The 20,048-nt window shown below is 34.7% G+C and overlaps 1 protein-coding gene across 5 annotated transcripts in view; it reads right to left on the bottom strand.

The window, feature by feature from the left end:
• Positions 1 to 1,411: 1,411 nt before the first annotated feature.
• Positions 1,412 to 20,048, bottom strand: part of tlk1a (tousled-like kinase 1a) — a 64,585-nt gene continuing 45,948 nt past the window's right edge. For all 5 annotated transcript variants that reach the window (XM_056464680.1, XM_056464683.1, XM_056464682.1 and 2 more), the window contains 9 exons: positions 17,672 to 17,769; positions 14,252 to 14,333; positions 14,076 to 14,167; positions 11,641 to 11,730; positions 9,618 to 9,787; positions 7,812 to 7,947; positions 7,618 to 7,729; positions 4,906 to 5,013; positions 1,412 to 2,420 (listed from right to left, as the gene is read on the bottom strand). In XM_056464680.1, coding sequence (XP_056320655.1) covers positions 2,280 to 2,420; positions 4,906 to 5,013; positions 7,618 to 7,729; positions 7,812 to 7,947; positions 9,618 to 9,787; positions 11,641 to 11,730; positions 14,076 to 14,167; positions 14,252 to 14,333; positions 17,672 to 17,769 — 1,029 coding nt within the window. In that variant the 3' untranslated portion in view covers positions 1,412 to 2,279. The remainder of the gene's footprint in view (positions 2,421 to 4,905; positions 5,014 to 7,617; positions 7,730 to 7,811; positions 7,948 to 9,617; positions 9,788 to 11,640; positions 11,731 to 14,075; positions 14,168 to 14,251; positions 14,334 to 17,671; positions 17,770 to 20,048) is intronic.

Raw genomic sequence — 20,048 nt, 5'->3', positions numbered from 1 at the left:
ATATATTCACATACAGTGCTCAGCTTATATCCTGTAAGAATGTACTCTTTTACATTCATATTTTGAATAGGATCCGAAGCTTTACAATATTATATTTGTGCATATACATTAGATAAGTCAGTACTAAAGCCAAATCTGGAGCTAGTCTTACAAAATAACTTACAATAATGGTCCAAAAACTAGTACAGCCAAATTCGTTATAGAAAAATACTAAATACAAATTAAAAAAAAAGGAAAAATCAAGAGAAATAAAAAAAAAAAAAAAATTGTTGAAATTTTGTAGGTTGTAATTTTTTTTGCAATTTTTTGCTTTAATTTTATTGTATTATCTTTCCATTTCTAAATATGCGTAATGACTAAAACATTAGTTTAATAAATATATTTGTTTAATAAATCTGTTTTGTTTAAATGTACTGAAATATAAAACCTTTACTCACTGAGAAATGGATCAAAACATTCATTTTCAAAATGAGGTGTGCTCAATTGTACTGAGCACTGTATTTACATGCATCTATGATCTGTAATGTTCCCGATGATCAGTATGCAAATTTATTTATCACCAAAATCTCAATATTACATAATCTTCTACATTGATGGATGAGTGATCCATACATCCTGAAACACCCCCTTTCACTTCAAAGTTACGAAGGGAGTGATTCATTTGTGATTGAATCTTCGTTATGAACGACATGTGAACCATCGATATCCCTGCAACTCAAGCATATTTTGTTGTATATCATATTGTGCATTTGATAAATTCTGACTTGGCCAATGCAGTGTTGAGTAAATTACTTAAAATAAGTTCATAATTAATTAATTAAACTGTATTTACATTACTTTTTTGATTACATTAGCTGAAATGTAATCCAATTACTCAAAAAACTTGACTCAATACCACCTACAGCTTCTTTATTCTTAATGCAGAGGCAATATATATGAAACTGTTTGAAATTTAAATCAAACAAAACTTTTTTACACAAGTTTTAAACATAATACGGATTAAAATATGACATATTTCCAAATTAATGTTCCCAATATTTAACACATTTCATATTTTGACATAACTTTCCTAATGTTTTCCTGAGAATGTGCAATTTAGCAGAAAAACAGAATTATTTAGCCTAATAAAGTCATATAACAAAAAAAAAAAAATACAACTATTCTGCATCACTGAAGTGATTTACACCGAACTCTAGAATTTTTGTACAGTATTTTAAATAACTCTATTATAAGCGTAATTAAATTACCCAAATATGAAAAGTAATCCCTTTATTTTTAAGTAAAAATCTAAATTAATAACAGTAGCAAGTCACTTTATTATGAATCCCACCCAACACCGGACACATGTACTTTCTGTAAAAGGTCACTGGGTGGCGCTACAGACCGCTAAACCATAAACGACACACCAAACTGAGCTTCCTGGCATTTATTTGCAATTCTTTTAACAGGACTGTACAATTTATAACCAAAAGTACATTATACAGCGGCTTTGAAAAAGAGCAACATTTAAGCAGCAAAATCAAACACACACCAGGGAAGCAAATGTACAAGAAGAAAAGCCAAAATGTTAAACGTCTGTACAGAATGGGTCTGCTGAGAGTTAATATACGAAATTAAGTCCTGTACAACAAAATATACATGAATTCTCCAGGGGGAAAGGGCGGGGGGGATACTTGAAATTTCGTCCTGCATAGGAGTCTGTACATTTTGCCATTCGTCTACATTTGGTTATTTTGTGCATTGGACATTAATATGCGGCCTGGGCGCCTTAGTGTGCCGCTCTCTGTATGCTAGAATTACATTCTCATAGCTAGTTGAACAAAAGCAAGGAAAGCTAACACTGTTGTCTGTACCACGTAACATTACTACAGAGTGAAGAATGAAGCCTTTGTAGGCTGCTTACAGTAACTCTGAACGTAAATGTGTAATCGAGCGAGACCTTGGGAATTGATAGCGGGTTAGTTGTTTTTTTTTTTTTGCCAGGTCTTTGAACGAGGAGGCAACGGTGTGAAAACCCTAACGACAACAGTCACATTTGAAAGTTCCTAACAGTAGCTGTGCCCTATCGAGTCGTCATTTTTACTTCATTGACTTTTATTGTGACATTCGAAATATTCGCGCTTCTTATTTTCACTTCATTTTCTTTCCGAACACGTCTGTCTGTCTGTAAACCAAAGCATGATAATTCAACACGAACGTTCTGAAGTGCAGGAAGTGGGCGACTGCTAATTGTTCGTGGTCCATATCCTGCATTTGGGACGCTGGCGGTCGGTCGGGGGTCAATAGGAGGTGGCGTTTGGTGCCAGTGTTCCTGATGAACTGGCCCGTCTGATGTGCGGCAGCAGGTAGGAGTCGCTGCCCAGCTGGTGCACGTCAAAGCGGTCCTCTTTTCTGTAGGCAAGACACCGGCGGATGAACGCCTGCAAAAACAACGACAACAAAACATGTCACAATAACATTTTCATACATTAGAAGTCAGACCCTCTAGTTTTTCCCGATTCCGCGATCGCTGAATTCAACGCAAAATCATTTTTGGGATCCTGCAAAACTCTTAATTAAACGCAAAATAATAGCAAAAAAGTTGAATAATCAAATAATCAAATTATATTTATTTCAGTTTGGAATTAATCGTTTCACATGACTTGTAGACTTTAGATACGCAGCGCACGTGATGCATTTGAGTGTCTCTCAAATAATGACGTCTCACCTGTGCCCTCACAATCATTACATTACATAGAAGCGAGGCGGAAGTGTTTTGCAGCCTGTGCAGTAAGAAGACGCTACGGTGCCCGGGAAGTGCAAAACAACATTACAAAGTGTGAAACACGTTTACGAAGCTCGAGACAAATTTACATTTTAGAAAAACAATTAAGACGCAAAACATTTCCCGAAACAAATTTACAATGACAGATTCCTTACGGAAAGGGAATGTACCACACACCGGAAGTGACCCGGAATGTACTACACACCGGAAAATATCAGCGTGTGTGACTTTGTAGACACAGGTTATCATGAGTCTACAACTATAAAAATCATGGTTTGAGCTATTCTGAGAAAATATCAGCGTGAGAGTATGTAGAAACATGTAAACGTGAGTACATGGAACAATCAAAGCACGGCATATGTTGACTGATAAAGATATCGAAACTGACCTCAACATGTAGTCCTGAATAGCTCAGTTAGGTCGATTGATATTCGCGTGGAACCTTTTGACTTGGGTTTGAATCCCGTTGATGACATGTCAATTAGAATTATTTCTTTACATTAATTTAGGTTATTTACTGTTCTGCCACAGAAATATTAAAGTTAATAATGTTTACAATGACACTGACACCATGTAATAAGGATATTTATTTGGTATGGGCATGTTTTGTTGCTGTGAAATAGTGACGAATCTGCTAATCTGCTAACGTGAATAGTTTACATCTGGAAAGGGTCACCAGTTAACACAGACACACCAGTTAAACTGTAACACTGGCTTCCTTCAGTTTACTTTTAAGAGTCCTCAAGCAGATGTTTACACCGTGTATACTTGACATCATGTCCGATTACAGCGTACGAGTGGCCCTTGTTAAAATATTGAACACGTTGAGCATGTCTGGTGTTTCCGTCTGGTCCATGTCCTTTAGAATCTCCAAACACCGACCACACGTAAAGCAAAACCGCGTTAAGCTGTTCATGCGTTTACCACAAAACAATACTCAACCGCAGTCCACGTTCTATCACCATAAACTTTATTTACGCCATGTACTCCACAGAACGAATTTACCGCGCTCACCAACAACAACACTTTTCCCCGCATCACTTCCAGTGTGTGGTACATCCCCTTTCCGTAAAGAATCTGTAATTGTAAATTTGTTTGGGCACTTGTAAGTGTTTTGCGTCTTGTTAATTGTTTTTCTAAAATGTAAATTTGTTTCGTCCTTGGTAATATCGTTTTTCCTATGTAATTGTGTCTTACGATAGCTAAAAATGTTTTTCAAAATGTAAATTTGTCTCGAGCTTTGTAAAAGTGTTTCACACTTTGTAATGTTGTTTTGCACTTCCCGGCCACCGTAAAACGCAGATGAAGCACGACTGATTTACATGTGAAGTCAATTCAAGATTTGATTAGGCATCCTGTGGCGTGAACTGGGCATTTCCTGCATTTGACGCGCTTCAGACTGCAAAATTACGTGGGAAACATCTAACACATGCAGCAGTGGAACAGACAGAACAGCAAGAAGCTTACAATAATGGAGATTGATTCAAGGATGACGGCTGCATGACGTGACCGAATTGAAGGACATTATTTGTGCTTTACATGTACGGCTGGTATTATAATGTCCGCCAATTCGATAAATGCATTCGTTTAACTCTTTTCTTGCAGTTAACGAGAGAAAATGCTTCCCTGCCATTGATGAGTTTTACGGCAATCTGTGTTTTAGGTGCATTACGGTAGGGGAAGCCCTAACACATGTCCCGAGTGAGGTACATGATGTGAGATGCACCAGGGAGTGAAATCTGCGAGAAACTAAGATCGTTAATAACAATAAGAGTTATACAGCCTTCCTTTGGCTTAATCCCTACCGTTTCAGGTCTGTTTTAGATTTTTATGACTTGTGCCATTGTGTCAGATTGCATTTATGACCACTTTTTAGTCATATCACACATTAAAGTGACACAACAGTCCCTGGACTTGCTGCATCACAGACACCAACATTTTAACAATTTCTATCACTCTCTAGCCATCTGATATTAGGCATGGTTATATATTGCTATGATTATATATGGTTATATATATTCATGATTTTCTAAAGTATTACAGCACTTTGTAAACGTTTATTATTACCATTTGTTGAATCTCCCCATGCAGTTTGATAGAGCGCATTACATATTCTGATTATTCTTAAAAGAAAATCTGACCTTGGCCTCATTGCTGGCGACGGGTTTGGAGGGAAACTGAACCTCCGTGGCTTTCAGGATGGTGTTCTCCTGAAGGATGTCTTGCTGGGACTGGTTGTGGCCAAATGGCTGGGGAAAAAGAATTGCATGGTTAAACTGACCATCATCTAAAATAAAAAATTGCACAAAATGAATGAGTTTCTGCAGTTTACATCGATGACCTGTGTCCACTGATTGGTATGGTTCGGTATGCTAAAGCAAACTGTCCCTTTACCACCATTTGGGCACCCATTCCAAAGGGTACCTAGCACTACAAAAGGGTACCAAAAGGGGGAGCAAGACACACAGCTGATCGCTATGGTTTCCAGAGACACTCACTAGCTCGTGCACAAGTCAGGAGAATGAAAACAAAGGAAGCGCCATTTTTAAAAACACAGCCAAGACATTACACCGTAATACTATACACATTCAAGAATGAGCCATGATCTACCTTGTTGTGATCTTGATGAACAGCTACAAAGCCGAAAAGAAGAACAAAATCTGCCGTGTGTCCTGTTGTCGTTTACAACGGCGTCTAAAAGTGTGAGTGGTTACACTCACTCTAGAGAGCTCGCGTTAGGTATAGGACGATAACTGGTTTACCACAGTGATGGGATTACCAAAATGATCTGTTTTAGCGTTCCTAAGATATGTGTAATATTGTGTTGTAATTGTGTGTAGTATTGTGTGTAATATTGTATGTGTAATATTGGTTTTGTTTTATTTTTTACATGTTTTTCACACCCATTTTATTTCATTTTTTAGGGCAACAGTACCTCGAACAAAAAAGGAACCTCCACATCAAAAGCTACTGGTCCAAAATATTTAAAATGTTTCATAATATACAATATTTTATGTTCATTGGGGAAAAATAGTTGTCATTTTTTACCCAGACACTTAAAAAGAACCTATTTTGGTAATCACAATACCATGATATTTTTATATTCCAAGGTTATCATACTGTCAGAAACTTATACCGGCCCATGCCTAGCTCACGTACACTCACATCACTTCTATATTTGAAATAGCAAACTTTAGTTGATGATAATAACGTGCGTGTGATTATTGAAGTGCTTCTGACATCATTTTAGAAACGGACAAACGTGAGAGACGCAAAAACAAAAAAGCAAAGGAGAAGCTTGAAAAAAAACAGGAGCAAATGATTCTTTCAGCAACCTAAACATGAACAAAGTGCCATGTTTAACTATTATTATCACCTTTTGGACTATTATGAACTCAGAATGACTTTTTAATGTTAACGTTAGATGTTCTGGTGAGGAATAAAGATACGAGTAGGAATCTGCGCGTGCGGAGAGTCTATGCATTTAGTTGTGTAAACGTGTGTAAATTTACATTTAATTCATTTTTAAATTCATTTCACTAATATTATTGTGATATAATAATAATAATAGTAATATTAAAATGTTCATATGATTTATTTACAATACAGTTTGTCAAGTAATATGTTCTTTCTTTTAATAGATATGAGAGACTTGCTTTGTTTACCAAATAAGTGGATCTTATTGGATTTGCATTGTAAACATTAAATAACAGTTAAAAATGTGTTGTTGTTTTTTTATTTCATATATTAAGTTTAGTTATGATACTCCTAAAATCATTCCGCATAAATCCACAAATTTCTAACAAAATTCTCAGCAGAAATAGCAAAAAATGTCCGCAGATTCTGTCTGGCCCAAGATATACGGTACTGATTGTATCTGTCTCATATCATTTTTAAACCCAAATAAGGCCCTGCCTAAATCTATGTTTTGGGTATTTTTTGTCATTGGTAACATTTCAGAGACTGTAAGTGTCTGTATGAGTTCATATATGTTTTTTAATTTATTTTATATCGCCTCAGATGTTACAGTAGGCCATTTCACATTATTATTGATCTGCAGCTATAATCAAATCCTGTTCATAGAAAGGTTGTAAACGAACATTTATACACAAGTAAGCCTATTTATGTGTATAAAGCATCTGTTTTTGCATATGATATGTGAACAACCCATATGGTTTGACATTTCCTCGAGTGAGAATGATGTCGCCTGCAACTTTCTGTTGAATACCACGCCTACCAAAAGGGTACCACTGCTACTATTTGGCAGTGGAGACACAAGTCTGATAAAGGTGACCCATACCGTACTGTACCCAACTAAACCAAACCACACAGTGGAGCACGTCAATTTTAGGACTTTTTAAGACCATTATGAATGAAATTTCAGATTTATACATGGGCTTAACCCTAAGGATTTTTAGTTGACTCATCAAAAAATTACTATTTGTAAATTACAAATGACTTATTTCTAAGCCCAATGTTTAATTAACCTGACAAAGCAAGAAAACCTTGTGTATATTTGTATACATTCACTTAAAAAAACATATTTGACAAGCTTTAAAAACTGTAATAAACTAAACGTACAATGGTCAGTGTCCTCACCACATACAAGATAAACACATGGAGAACTTGCAAATGTTATCGTGAGGAAGAAAATTATTGGTATATAGAGGTAAATAGAGTTTTGCTAAAAGTGTTTTGAGATGGTTTGTTGGTGACTGCATGGAAAATTAAGACCTGTTTAAAATGATTTAAGACATTTTTAAGACCTAAAATTTAGTTTTCGTAATTTAAGACATCTAAAGACCCAGTGGACACCCTGAAAAATCCCATAAATGCACAGAACGTCCCCTCACCTTTCTTCCGTAGAGGCACTGGAAAAATATGACACCGACAGACCAGACGTCCACCTTATTGGAGATCTTCGGTGGCTCTTTGCCCACCACAAAACACTCGGGGGGCAGATACCTTACAGACACAACAACACACAGCTGAGCGACAGGATTTCAGGGTCGATGGTTAAGATTTGAGGACATTTGCGAGTGTTTACCAGTAAGTGCCAGCTCCCTGAGACGTCAGGTCCATCCCATCCACTCCATAGTTGTCGTCGTCCATGATTTTAGACAGTCCAAAATCAGTGATCTTGATCTCTCCGCATGCCGTTCCATCAACCAGTAAAATATTGCCTGTAGACGAACCACATTCAACACACTTTAGTGTAACAATTCACCCTTTTTAGGATTATTACATGCTTATTATTAAGATTAGAGCTGAAGATCTTTAATGTAATGATCAAATGTATTTAGATGTTTTAGAATGTCCTGTGGAACCAAGAAAACTTGGTCCAATCAAAACATTCGGTCGGAACAATGATAGGCCGCTCTACCTGCTTGTCAAAATATGAAATTGCATACTTCTGTTTGCACAGAAAAGGTTACGCCATCGGTGTGTTCACAGATGTGGTTTAAACAGAGAATCACAGACAAATATCAACAAACTGCCTTCATTTTTTTTGGCTTGATATTGTTTGTTTATTTATTACATATTTATTGCCACAGCAGCAACTTATGGCTATTTCGTGGCCTAATGGATATACATTAATATATTACATGATAAAAACAAATTCGTATTTATTATTATACTAAAAAAAGTTACTTGGACAAATATATAAATAGATAAAATTCACAAAAAAAAATTATTCAAAGCTAAATATGAATTTTCAGTTCTATTTTTGATAAAGAAAAATGTAAAACTTTTCCTGGTGGTACCTTTTTAAAAATGTCCATCAAAGTGCTCTCCTTATAAAAATTGTCTAATGGAATTTAAGCTTCTACATTCCAACAAAAGATGTTTGATGGTAAGAGCAGTCTGGCAGTTATTACATTTAGGTGATTCTTCGTTATTTAATAATATGAATGTGTCAACCTAGAATGTCCAATTTGACATCTGGTATAGACCGTCTGATCATGCCTGGTCTCAAAATTATCATTTGCTAAATGTCTTTCTTTTATTTTATGGTTAATTTCATAATTTGTTGTTGATGCAGTCGTCCCATTCTCTTTGCCATGTTTTGTTTATCTACAAATTGATGGTGGGTTTCAAGTCATCGGGAGGAATTAAACATTCGGTCACATTCAAGGAGATAGCGTTTTTTGCAGCTTCATCTGCCAGCTCATTTCCACGTAGTCCCATTTGACCTGGAATCCAACAGAAGATAATGTTGAACTTCTGATTTTCTAGTGTTGTCATTTTCTTAAAATCATGGACATTATGGGGTGTTCACACTTCAAGTGCTTGAAGACAGGATTTGGAATCTGTGCAGATTAAAAAGTTACGATGATGTGTCCTTTCCATTGGATCTAAAGCCACATTTATTGCATAAGCTTCTGCTGTGTAAATTGAACTTTCTCCTGGAATCAGAGTACCAAAGACATCATCTTTAATGGCTTGATATTGTAATCACTTACTGTACTATAACGTTTTTTCTCTGGTGAATATTGCTTGATATATTGTAGTAATGTTGTCCAGTGAGCATTCATGAGGAATGCATTTGAATGGGGATTTGCAAAGTGGGATGTAGGTTTTCAGTGCTATCAGTCTAACATTAGCATTTTCAAAGATCTCCTATTATACCTTTAACACTTCTATTCAGCACAGATGTAATGAATTAAGACAGTACAGACATTAACATTTCTACAAATATGTATTTTCAAACAATATTGCAACTATTCTTTAAAAAAAATCCTAAAAAATGCATGGTTACTAAAAACAAAATAAAAAGTAGCAGATTTGAACATAAATAACAACATATCGTATCACAGAGCTTTGAAGAGAGAGAAAAAAAGTGAGTGTTCACCAGGTTTGAGGTCATAGTGTATTATAGGTGGCTTGATCTCATTCAGGTATCGTAAAGCGTTCACAATCTGCATGACGATAGAGCGAGCTTCTTTCTCAGTCATCAGCTTGTGCTGTTTCAAGTAGAAATCCAGATCGTTTCCTTCACAGTATTCCAAAACGGTACAAAACCTGCAGAAAAGCAAAACACCTCATGTAACTCTGGTGTTTGTTTATTTATTGCCACATCAGCAACTTAAGGTTATTTCATGGCAAGATCAATATAGAAAAAAATATGATAGTGATAAAGTGAATCCAGGAGGTTGTTATCGCAGATTACTACATGGCTGTCCAGAAAACCCGATTCTGAATGGTCGGTCGTGACATTACAAGGTATGTTATTCCTAAATAACAACCGCTAAATAAAGCAGGCTCTACGTTATAAGATCTTCTTATCACCTTGACCATCAGTGAATACGGTTCACTTCCTTATGCTTACTGTACATTCACATTCATATGTATCTGCTCGAGTCAAGTCGTGGTTTTTGACTGTTTGGCGCCATCTTGTGAATGAATATGTTGCATAGTAGTATATGTTTCATTACAATGGTTTTGTTTTTGTCAGCTTCACATTTTTGACTTTTGGTGCCATTTAGACACTGAATGATGCGCAGGTTAGTGTATACTCCATTAGCTGATTTAATTTCTGTCAGCTTTGCGTTTACTTAAATATTTAATAAGCTAAATGTATACATAATACGGCATTATAAAATACATGCAACAGGTGTCGAGCAGCCAAAAAGCTTGTCAGGCTTTCTGCGATTTGTAATTTATGCCCAACATAAAGCCTAGCAGGCTTGACGGCAGCCCAACGCAAAGCAGTGCACTCTTCTATAAGACTAAAAGGCTTTATTCTGTGAAAACAACATTCCTAGATGTACTTTACCCTGCTTATCACACATCTACTGGCCACAAAACATTGTTATGAGCCATAATAGTTTAACAAATCTTTAATTAATAGCAAAGTGGCCAGAAATGAAAACAGCTGACAGAGTACAATCTAACCTGTGCATTATTTGGTCACAAGATGGCACCAAATTAACAAAAACACAAAGCTGACAGCAACAAATCTAGCTGAATATTGCAAATACTAATCTATGTTTTATTGATTCACAAGACGGCCCTAAACTGTCAAAAACCACAGCACGACAGACAGAGATGTTCTGATAAGCTTTTTCCTTACCAATACTGAGTACTGAAATGATACAGGGGTGTGTATCTGTGGAAACTAGCCCTGTATATATTAACAGAGTTAATTCATGGTATGCTTTTGACTTATCCATTAATAAAATATGAACAAATACATAGCGTAAAGTACAGTATTTTTATTATCAGACATTTAACAATAATATTATTTACTCTACGGAAACAAGTTTAGCCACAAATCAAACACAGTAAACAAAAAAAAAAAAAGTATTACAGTATATCTGTATAAATATCGGTGCTAAAATAATGACATATAGAAAATGAACATGAAAAATATTGAAAAATAGAAGAAGAAGAAAAAGAACTGACTGCATTTTCAGTGTTAGGCAAACGGTAGCGGGCATACGTGTCGTTTAAAAAGATGGTGTCAGATCGGTTTATGGTTTTAAATACTCGCCGATACAAATGGCAGAATTGTCGCATCATCGACGAGTATTTCCGATACTAGTATCGGTATCGAAACAACCCTAGCGACAGTCAAGCAGATACATATGAATGTGGATGCAAGCATATGGATTTGAACATATTCACTGACGGTAATTCGAAGTTCTAGAATGAGCCTGTGTTATTTAGCGGTTGTTATCTCAGAACAGCATACCTTGGAGCGCTGCAAATGACCAATCAGAATAGAGCATTCCAGACAGCCGTGTAATAATAACAACTTCATAACTTAAGACATGATGCAAAAATAAATTAACCCAAATAAATTTACACTCACAAAAATTAACATTAAAATCGTTAGATATAATAATGCAGATGAACTGAAGGCTGGAACTCACGTGTCTGTGTCCAGTGAAAAGTAGTCGTACAGTTTAACTATTCTGGGATGATCCAGCTGTTTATGTATTCGGTATTCCCGACAGGCGTGTCTGCAGAGAACAGAGGCACAGGTTACCATGGGCAACAGAGGTGAGACCCAGGCGGACGAAGAGACAGACGAAGCAGATTTCCAGACATTTACACTACTGTACAGAATACCAATGGCATGGAAATACACCCCTACATAACAATGTCCCAACAGCACAATATGAGCCTACAGTCCTGCACGTATCCATCTCACATTACAGAAGAGAACTGGCTTGAAAATAAAAAGAGCTTACTAGAACTTCTCAACTTTTTTGGCTCCAAAATCCAAACAGTCAAAGACTATAACTGAAGAGACTCTATAAGATACTGATTTTATACATTCATTTACATGAAATAGATGTGCAATATATAGTAAATTAAAAGTACATATTAACCCACTTACACTTCACTCTTTCACAGACATTTGCTAAAATAATCAGTTCATTTTTTTCCTCAATGTACACACAGCACCACATATTGACAGAAAAACACAGAATTGTTGACATTTTAGCAGATTAAAACAGAAAAAAATCAGATGGTCTTAACTGTCCATTTCTTCTGATCATCCTTGAGATGGTTTTACACCTTCATTTGAGTCCAGCTGTGTTTAATTATACTGATTGGACTTAATTAGGAAAGCCACACACCAGTCTATATAAGACCTTACCTTATCATCTTGTTGATATACACTATGAACAGCAGCTACGCTAATTATTTTCTTCATTCTCCATTTCCACCTGGGGATACTCTTCCAGAGGCCTTCAGACTATGCAGAGTCACTGATTCGATCCAAGACCAACGACGAGATGATCCCAAGGTTTCCATATCCTAGACCAGGCCGTATCCTGAGCAGCTACTGTGGTGGTCATGGAAGAGTGGAGAACATGAGACTGATTCCTGTGACGCTCCAGAGACAGACGAGTCTTCGCTGAGGCCAGCTTCCAGCCTCCGCCACTGAGACTGCAGCTCTGCACAAGACGTTTGGCCAGCGGAGAAATTAAAATGATCGTGCCCAACTGAGCCTGGTTTCTCTCAAGGTTTTTTTTCTTCACTTCGCCATTTAGTGAAGTTTTTTTCCCTCTCCGCTGTCGCCACTGATTTGCATGGTTTGGGGTCTGTAGAGCTGTGCATCGTTGGATTTGCTCTTCAATATTTGGACTCTCAGTAGTGATTATTAAACCACACTGAACTGAGCTCAACTGAACTGAACTTAAACACTACAAACTGAACTACACTGGTCCAATTTACTATGACCTTTTATGTGAAGCTGCTTTGACACAATCTACATTGTATAAGCGCTATACAAATAAAGGTGAATTGAATTGAACCTTACAGCTCACAATGCATTTCCCTTCCTAGAGCTGGCCATCTGGCCAAACTGAGCTATCGGGATAAGAGCCTTGATGAAAGAGGTAAAGATGAACCCAAAGATCACTGTGGCTGAGCTAAAGAGATGCAGTCGGAAGATGGGAGAAAGTTGATAGAAAATCAACCATCACTGCAGCCCTCCACCAATCAGGGCTTTATGGCCACATAAAAGCCTGCATGGAGTTTGCTAAAAAAAAAAAAAAAAAAAGACCTGAAGGACTCCAAGATGGTGAGAATTACGATTCTTTTGTCTGATGAGACCAAGATAAAACTTTTTTGGCCTTAATTCTAAGCGGTATGTGTGGAGAAAAATCAGACACTGCTCATCACCTGTCTAATACAGTCCCAACAGTGAAGCATGGTGGTGGCAGGATTATGCTGTGAGGGTGTTTTTCAGCGGCAGGGACAGGACGACTGTTTGCAATTAAGGGAAATATGAATGCGGCTTAGTACAGGAATATTCTGGACAAAAACCTTCTGAGTGCTCAGGACCTCAGACTGGGTCGAATGTTTATCTTCCAACAAGACAATGACCCTAAGCACAAATAATGAAGTAGTGGCTTCACAACAACTCCGTGACTGTTTTTGAATGGCTCAGCCAGAGCCCTGACCTAAACCCAATTAAGAATCTCTATAGAGACCTAAAAATGGCCGTCCACCAACGTTTACCATCCAACCTAACAGAACTGGAGGGGATCTCCAAGGAGGAATGGGAGAGGATCCCCAAATTCTGGGGACCCCCAAAAACTTGTTGCATCTTACCCAAATAGACTCATGGCTGTATTAGATCAAAAGGGGGATTCTACTAAATACAGAGCAAAGGGTCTGAATACTTAGGACCATGTGATATTCCAGTTTTTTTTTTAATAAATGTGCAAAAATGTCAAAGATTCTGTGTTTTTCTGTCAATATGGGGTGCTGTGTGTACATTGAGAAAAAAATGAATTTATATACCACTGTGTGTATATTTATGCAGACACATCAAAGAAGGGGATCATACTTGTGGTAATTTTCTTTCTTCTCCTCTCTCCAGTTTTTGTTGAGTTGATGAATCTTCACAGCAGCATACCGTTGCTCAATTAAGTCAAACGCCTGTAGAGCAGAAGGAGGAATCAAACGATCCGTTTCTTTCTCAATGTTCTGTACATATCAGGCTATATCCGTTTAATAAATTACCTTGTAGACTTCACTGAATCCACCCCTGCCCAGCAAATGTAACAGCAGATAGCGCTCGTTCAGGGTGGGATGGTCCTTGAATCTGACATTTCAGAACAACAAAACAAAAGAAAAAGAGGAGAAAAAGAAAGGTGGGTGGAAAGTAATGTAAAACTAAATTATGTTTTTGGTGAAACAAACAAACACAAGCAGACAACGTTACAGAAAAGAATAGAAATATGTATAATACGGGCCCTTTAAACTACACATGACATCAAAACTAACCTTATGATTATGTTAGCTCACATTACTAGTTTTGTGGTAAACAATGCATGTTATTAAAAAAAAAATAGTCTGCCTTGGTAATCTTTAATTGAAAACTGATAATGCACTTCCCGTTTGTCTTTAGATAAAGTCTCAGATATATACTAAACCACGCCCCTCCAGCTGTCAGTTGACAGCAATCAGAAATGGTGAGGGGGAGGAGTCTGTTAGGTTGTAATAACTCTCACCAAACCCTTTTCCCCCATCTTTCTGAAATGTCTACTTTACTACATCCAATCAGCTCACAGTAGAAAAAAACAAGCCACGCCCAGTGTTTTCTCATTTAATATTCAGTTTCTCTGGGAACTGCGTCACAATATGAAAAAAAAAAATGGTTGCAGCTTCCGGTTCATGGTGACTTTAAAGACCATAAACGCATGACTCCAAGTTCAAGTTGAGTTTTTTTTATCGTTCTTCCACGCGTGGACAAAGTGGATCGAAACATTGTCTCTCGCAGGACCACGGTGCTATAATAATAAACATAATCAGAGTATATACAGGAACCAGAAAGTGAGAGTTGTTACTTCAATTATGCGTACTGTAATTATGAGCTTAATCATTCATTCATTCATTTTCTTTATCCCTTTAGTCTTTTTATTAATCTGGGGTCACCAAAGTGAAATAAACCACCAATTTATCCAGCATGTTTTACGCAGCGGATGCCCTTCCAGTTGCAAACCATCACTGAGAAACATCCATACACACTTATTCACACACATACACTACAGACAATTTAGCCTACCCAATTCACCTGTACCACGTGTCTTTGGACTTGTGGGGGAAACCGAAACACCTGGAGAAAACCCACGCGAACGCAGGGAGAACATGCAAACTACACACAGAAATGCCAACTGACCATAATCACATTGTTTATATTAAATTTCTGCACTTACATGAGGTAAAGTTTAAATGTTTATTTGCCAAAATGAATACTTTGATTGAAATCAGTGTACGACACCGATGTTAATAAGATTAAGCTTGCTTTGATTATGAGCTTAATCGTAACGTTTATATAAAATTATTGCCTTTACATGAGGTAGTTTAATTGATATAATGCCAAAATGAATTGCTCAAAGTTGGCGAACAACACCTATTTTAATACGATTATGAGCTTAATGGCATTATTTATATTAAATTATCACACTTCCATGAGGTAAATGAATCGCTCTATTGCCAAAATTAATACTTTGATTAAACGACGCCTGTTAATAATGATTATGATCTTACTTGCATTTTTTTTATATTAAATGATTGCGTTTACATGACGTAAAGTTTAATCGCTCTATTGCCGAAATGAATACTAAAATAAAATCAGCGCAAGCCATCTATGTTACTACAGTTATGCTTACCGCGATTATGAGCTTACCTGAATTATTTTTATGATATTATTGTGTTTACATGAGGTCAATTTTAACCGCTATATTGCTGAAATAATTACTTTTATTAAAAACAGTGTATGGCACCTAAGTTAATACAATTATGAGCTTAATCGCGTTACCAAATTGTTGCGTTTACATGTGGTAAAGTTTAAATCGCTATATTGCCAAAATAAATATTTAGCTTTAAATCCAAAATGTCTCCCATGTTAATACGATTATGAGCTTACTCGCATTATTTACATCAAATTATTGCTTTTACATGAGGAAGTTTAAATGCTACATTTCTAAAATAAATATTTCTATTAAAACCACCGCATGATACCTATGTTAATAGGATTATGAGCTTAACTGCATTGTTTATCAAATTATTGCATTTACATGAGGTAAAGTTTAATCGATATATTGCCAAAATGAATGCTTATTTAAAATCAGTGTATGACACCTAAGATATAATGACTTTTCACAATTAAGATATGAAGTTTATGAGCTTAATTGCATTACTTATTTCAAACTATTGCGTTTACATGAGGTAAAGCTTAATCGCTATATTCCCAATATAAATACTTCTATTAAAATCATCGTTTGACACCTATTACTACAATTATGATTACTGCGATTATGAGCTTACTTGCATTATAAATATCAAATTATTGCGTTTACTTGAGGTAAAGTTTAATCAATATATTGCTAAAATAAATACCTACATTAAAATCAGCGTATGATATCCATGTTAATACAATTACGAGCTTAATCGCATTATTTATATTAAATTATTGCCTTTACGAGGGAGTTTAATCACTCTATTGCCAAAATAAATACTTCGATTAAAATCAGTGTATAACACCTAAGATAATACGACTGTTTAATTGAGATAATACAAAGTTTATGAGCTTAATTGCATTACTTATATCAAATTATTGCATTTACATGAGGTAAAGCTTAATCGCTATATTCCCAATATAAATACTTCTATTAAAATCATCGTTTGACACCTATTACTACAATTATGATTACTGCGATAATGAGCTTACTTGCATTATAAATATCAAATTATTGCGTTTACTTGAGGTAAAGTTTAATCAAAATATTGCTAAAATAAATACCTACATTAAAATCAGCGTATGATATCCATGTTAATAGAATTACGAGCTTAATCGCATTATTTATATTAAATTATTGCCTTTACGAGGGAGTTTAATCACTCTATTGCCGTTCGATTAAAATCAGTGTATAACACCTAAGATAATACAACTGTTTAGATTAAGATAATACAAAGTTTATGAGCTTAATTGCATTACTTATATCAATTTATTGCGTTTATGAGGTAAAGTTTAATCAATATATTGCCAAAATTAATACTTCGATTAAAATCAGCATAAGACACCTATGTTAGTATAGTTGTGCTTACTGCGGTTATGATCTTACTCGCATTTTTTCTATCAAATTATTGCGTTTACATGAGGTAAAGGTTAAATTGCTATATTGCCAAAATGAATATTTAGAGTAAAATCAACAAACGACACCTATGTTCATAAGATTTTGAGCTTACTCGCATTATTTATATCAAATTACTGCATTTACATGAGGTAAAGTTGAATCATCATATTGCCAAAATCCCATTATAATAACATTAAGCTGATCCATGTAAAAGTACTCAATGTCCAGTACATGTGATGCATCATAAAGGAAGAGATAAATAAAGATCAGAGGCAGATGTGGTCAGAGTTTGAGTACATACTGTGAGCTGTCTTCATTGTTTATTCTTTTCAACTCTCGGATGTGGAGATTTCGCACCCTCTCCAACCTCTCCAGCTCGGCCTGAATCTCTGCCTCCTCCTAAAAACATGCAAAAAAAAAACAAACATACAGAAATCATCTCTCTCTTTTTTTCTTTAAATCATATACAGTCATTGTATCTATTTAACTGTACCTATATGGTTGTCAAATCTTTCTTGAGCAGAAAACATCTATTGTAAGACACTGAACCACAAAACCAATCATAAGTCAATTTTTTAGAAATTGCGATTTTTACATCATATGAAACCTAAAATAATTAAGCTTTCCATCTGTGTGTGGTTATTAGGATATGAGAATATTAGGCGGTAACACTTTATAATAACCACACACTATGAATCATTTATTAAGCATTAGCATCTAGTGAATTCATTATCTGTTAAGCATTAACTCTACATTAATAAACGTTAGTAAGCAGTTTATAACTGCAGCTACAAATGCTGTATTCTTGACTTATAAGCACCTATATAATGTGCTTAATAACTGTATTTTCATACTTAGTTAATGATTTATTTTTCATTACTAAATTAAGTATCGCATTATTTACAAACCATTTGTATTTAAGAGTAGTTGAGGGTTTTTAGGATCATTCAGAATGAGTTAATAAATGATTAATAAACTATTGAAATCAACGTTTATATGTCTTATTATTCAGGCATGTACTAATAGTTAACTAATATGTTAATAAATGCTTTATTAACTCAACTTCATGCAGTTTTGTGACCTAATCTAAAGTGAGGACTATTAATGCTTTATAAATCCCTTATAAATGACAAATAAAGGCTCAGAATCAAATGAACAATAATCTTTGCAATCTTTTCTAAAAAATAAAATTACTGTAAAGTTTAAACATTGCTGAATAACAGGAGTGTCAGAATATAACATAAAACTGGATAAAACAACAACAACAATATAATAATTTAACAATATAATAAGATGCGATGTTTAAACTATACAGTTATTTTATTTTAGATAAGGTTGTAAAGATTTATTTTTTCATTTGAAGTACAGTTTTGTTTGTGTATCTTTAAATGAAAAGGAATGAATAATGTCATTTTTCCTGTTTAGAATTTAACTGAGCCTTTATTTGTCATTTATAAGGGATTTATAAAGCATAAATAGTCCTCACTTTAGATTAGGTCTCAAAACTAGATGAAGTTGAGTTAATGAAGCATTTATTAACATATTAGTTAACTATTAGTATATGCCTGAATATTAAGACATATAAATGTTGATTTCAATAGTTTATTAATCATTTACTAACTCATTCTGAATGATCCTAAAAATCCTCAACTACTCAAATACAAATGTAAATAATGCGATACTTAATTTAGTAATGAAAAATAAATCATTAACTAAGTATGAAAATACAGTTATTAAGCACATTATATAGGTGCTTATAAGTCAAGAATACAGCATTTGTAGCTGCAGTTATAAACTGCTTACTAACGTTTATTAATGTAGACTTAATGCTTAACAGATAATGAATTCACTAGATGCTAATGCTTAGTAAATGATTCATAGTGTGTAGTTATTATAAAGTGTTACCGCCTAATATTCTCATATCCTAATAACCACACACAGATGGAAGGCTTAATTATTTTGTCACAAAACTGGATGAAGTTGAGTTAATAAAGCATTTATTGACATACATATATATATGCCTGAATAATAAGACATAAACGTTGATTTCAATAGTTTATTAATCATTTACTAACTCATTCTGAATGTTAATAAAAACCCTTTTAAAAACCCTTTTACTTTTAAATACAACTGCTTTGTAAATAATGCGATACTTAATTTAGTAATGAAAAATAAATCATAAACAAAGTATGAAAGTACAAGTAATAAGCACATTATAAATATTATTACAGTATTACAGTTATTAATACATTTGTAGCTGCAGTTATAAACTGCTTACTAACGCTTATTAATGTAGAGTTAATGCTTAACAGATAATGAATTAACTATTTGCTAATGCTTAATAAATGATTTATAGTGTGTAGTTATTATAAAGTGTTACTAAATCGGCTTTAAAAACTGTTGAAATTAAGTGCTTAGCAATGGATATTACTAATTAAAACTTGAAATATATACAGTAGGAAACTCAAAATATATTTAAACTATTTTTACTAATCAAAAATGCAATATTGGAATAAGTACAACTGGAAACTTAAAAAATATTATATTTGAATGATTTTAACTAATCAGAAATGAAATACTGAAATATATACAGCAGAAAACTCAAAATATAAACCATATTTTAATGACTTTTCTAATCAATGAAATGTTAAAATATATAAAGTAGGAAACTTACAAAA

This window comes from Danio aesculapii, chromosome 9 (assembly GCF_903798145.1).
Source record: "Danio aesculapii chromosome 9, fDanAes4.1, whole genome shotgun sequence".
Classification (NCBI taxonomy): Eukaryota; Metazoa; Chordata; class Actinopteri; order Cypriniformes; family Danionidae; genus Danio; species Danio aesculapii.
The sequence above is the reverse complement of the archived record's forward strand: the minus strand, read 5'-3'. Positions and strand labels throughout refer to the sequence as shown.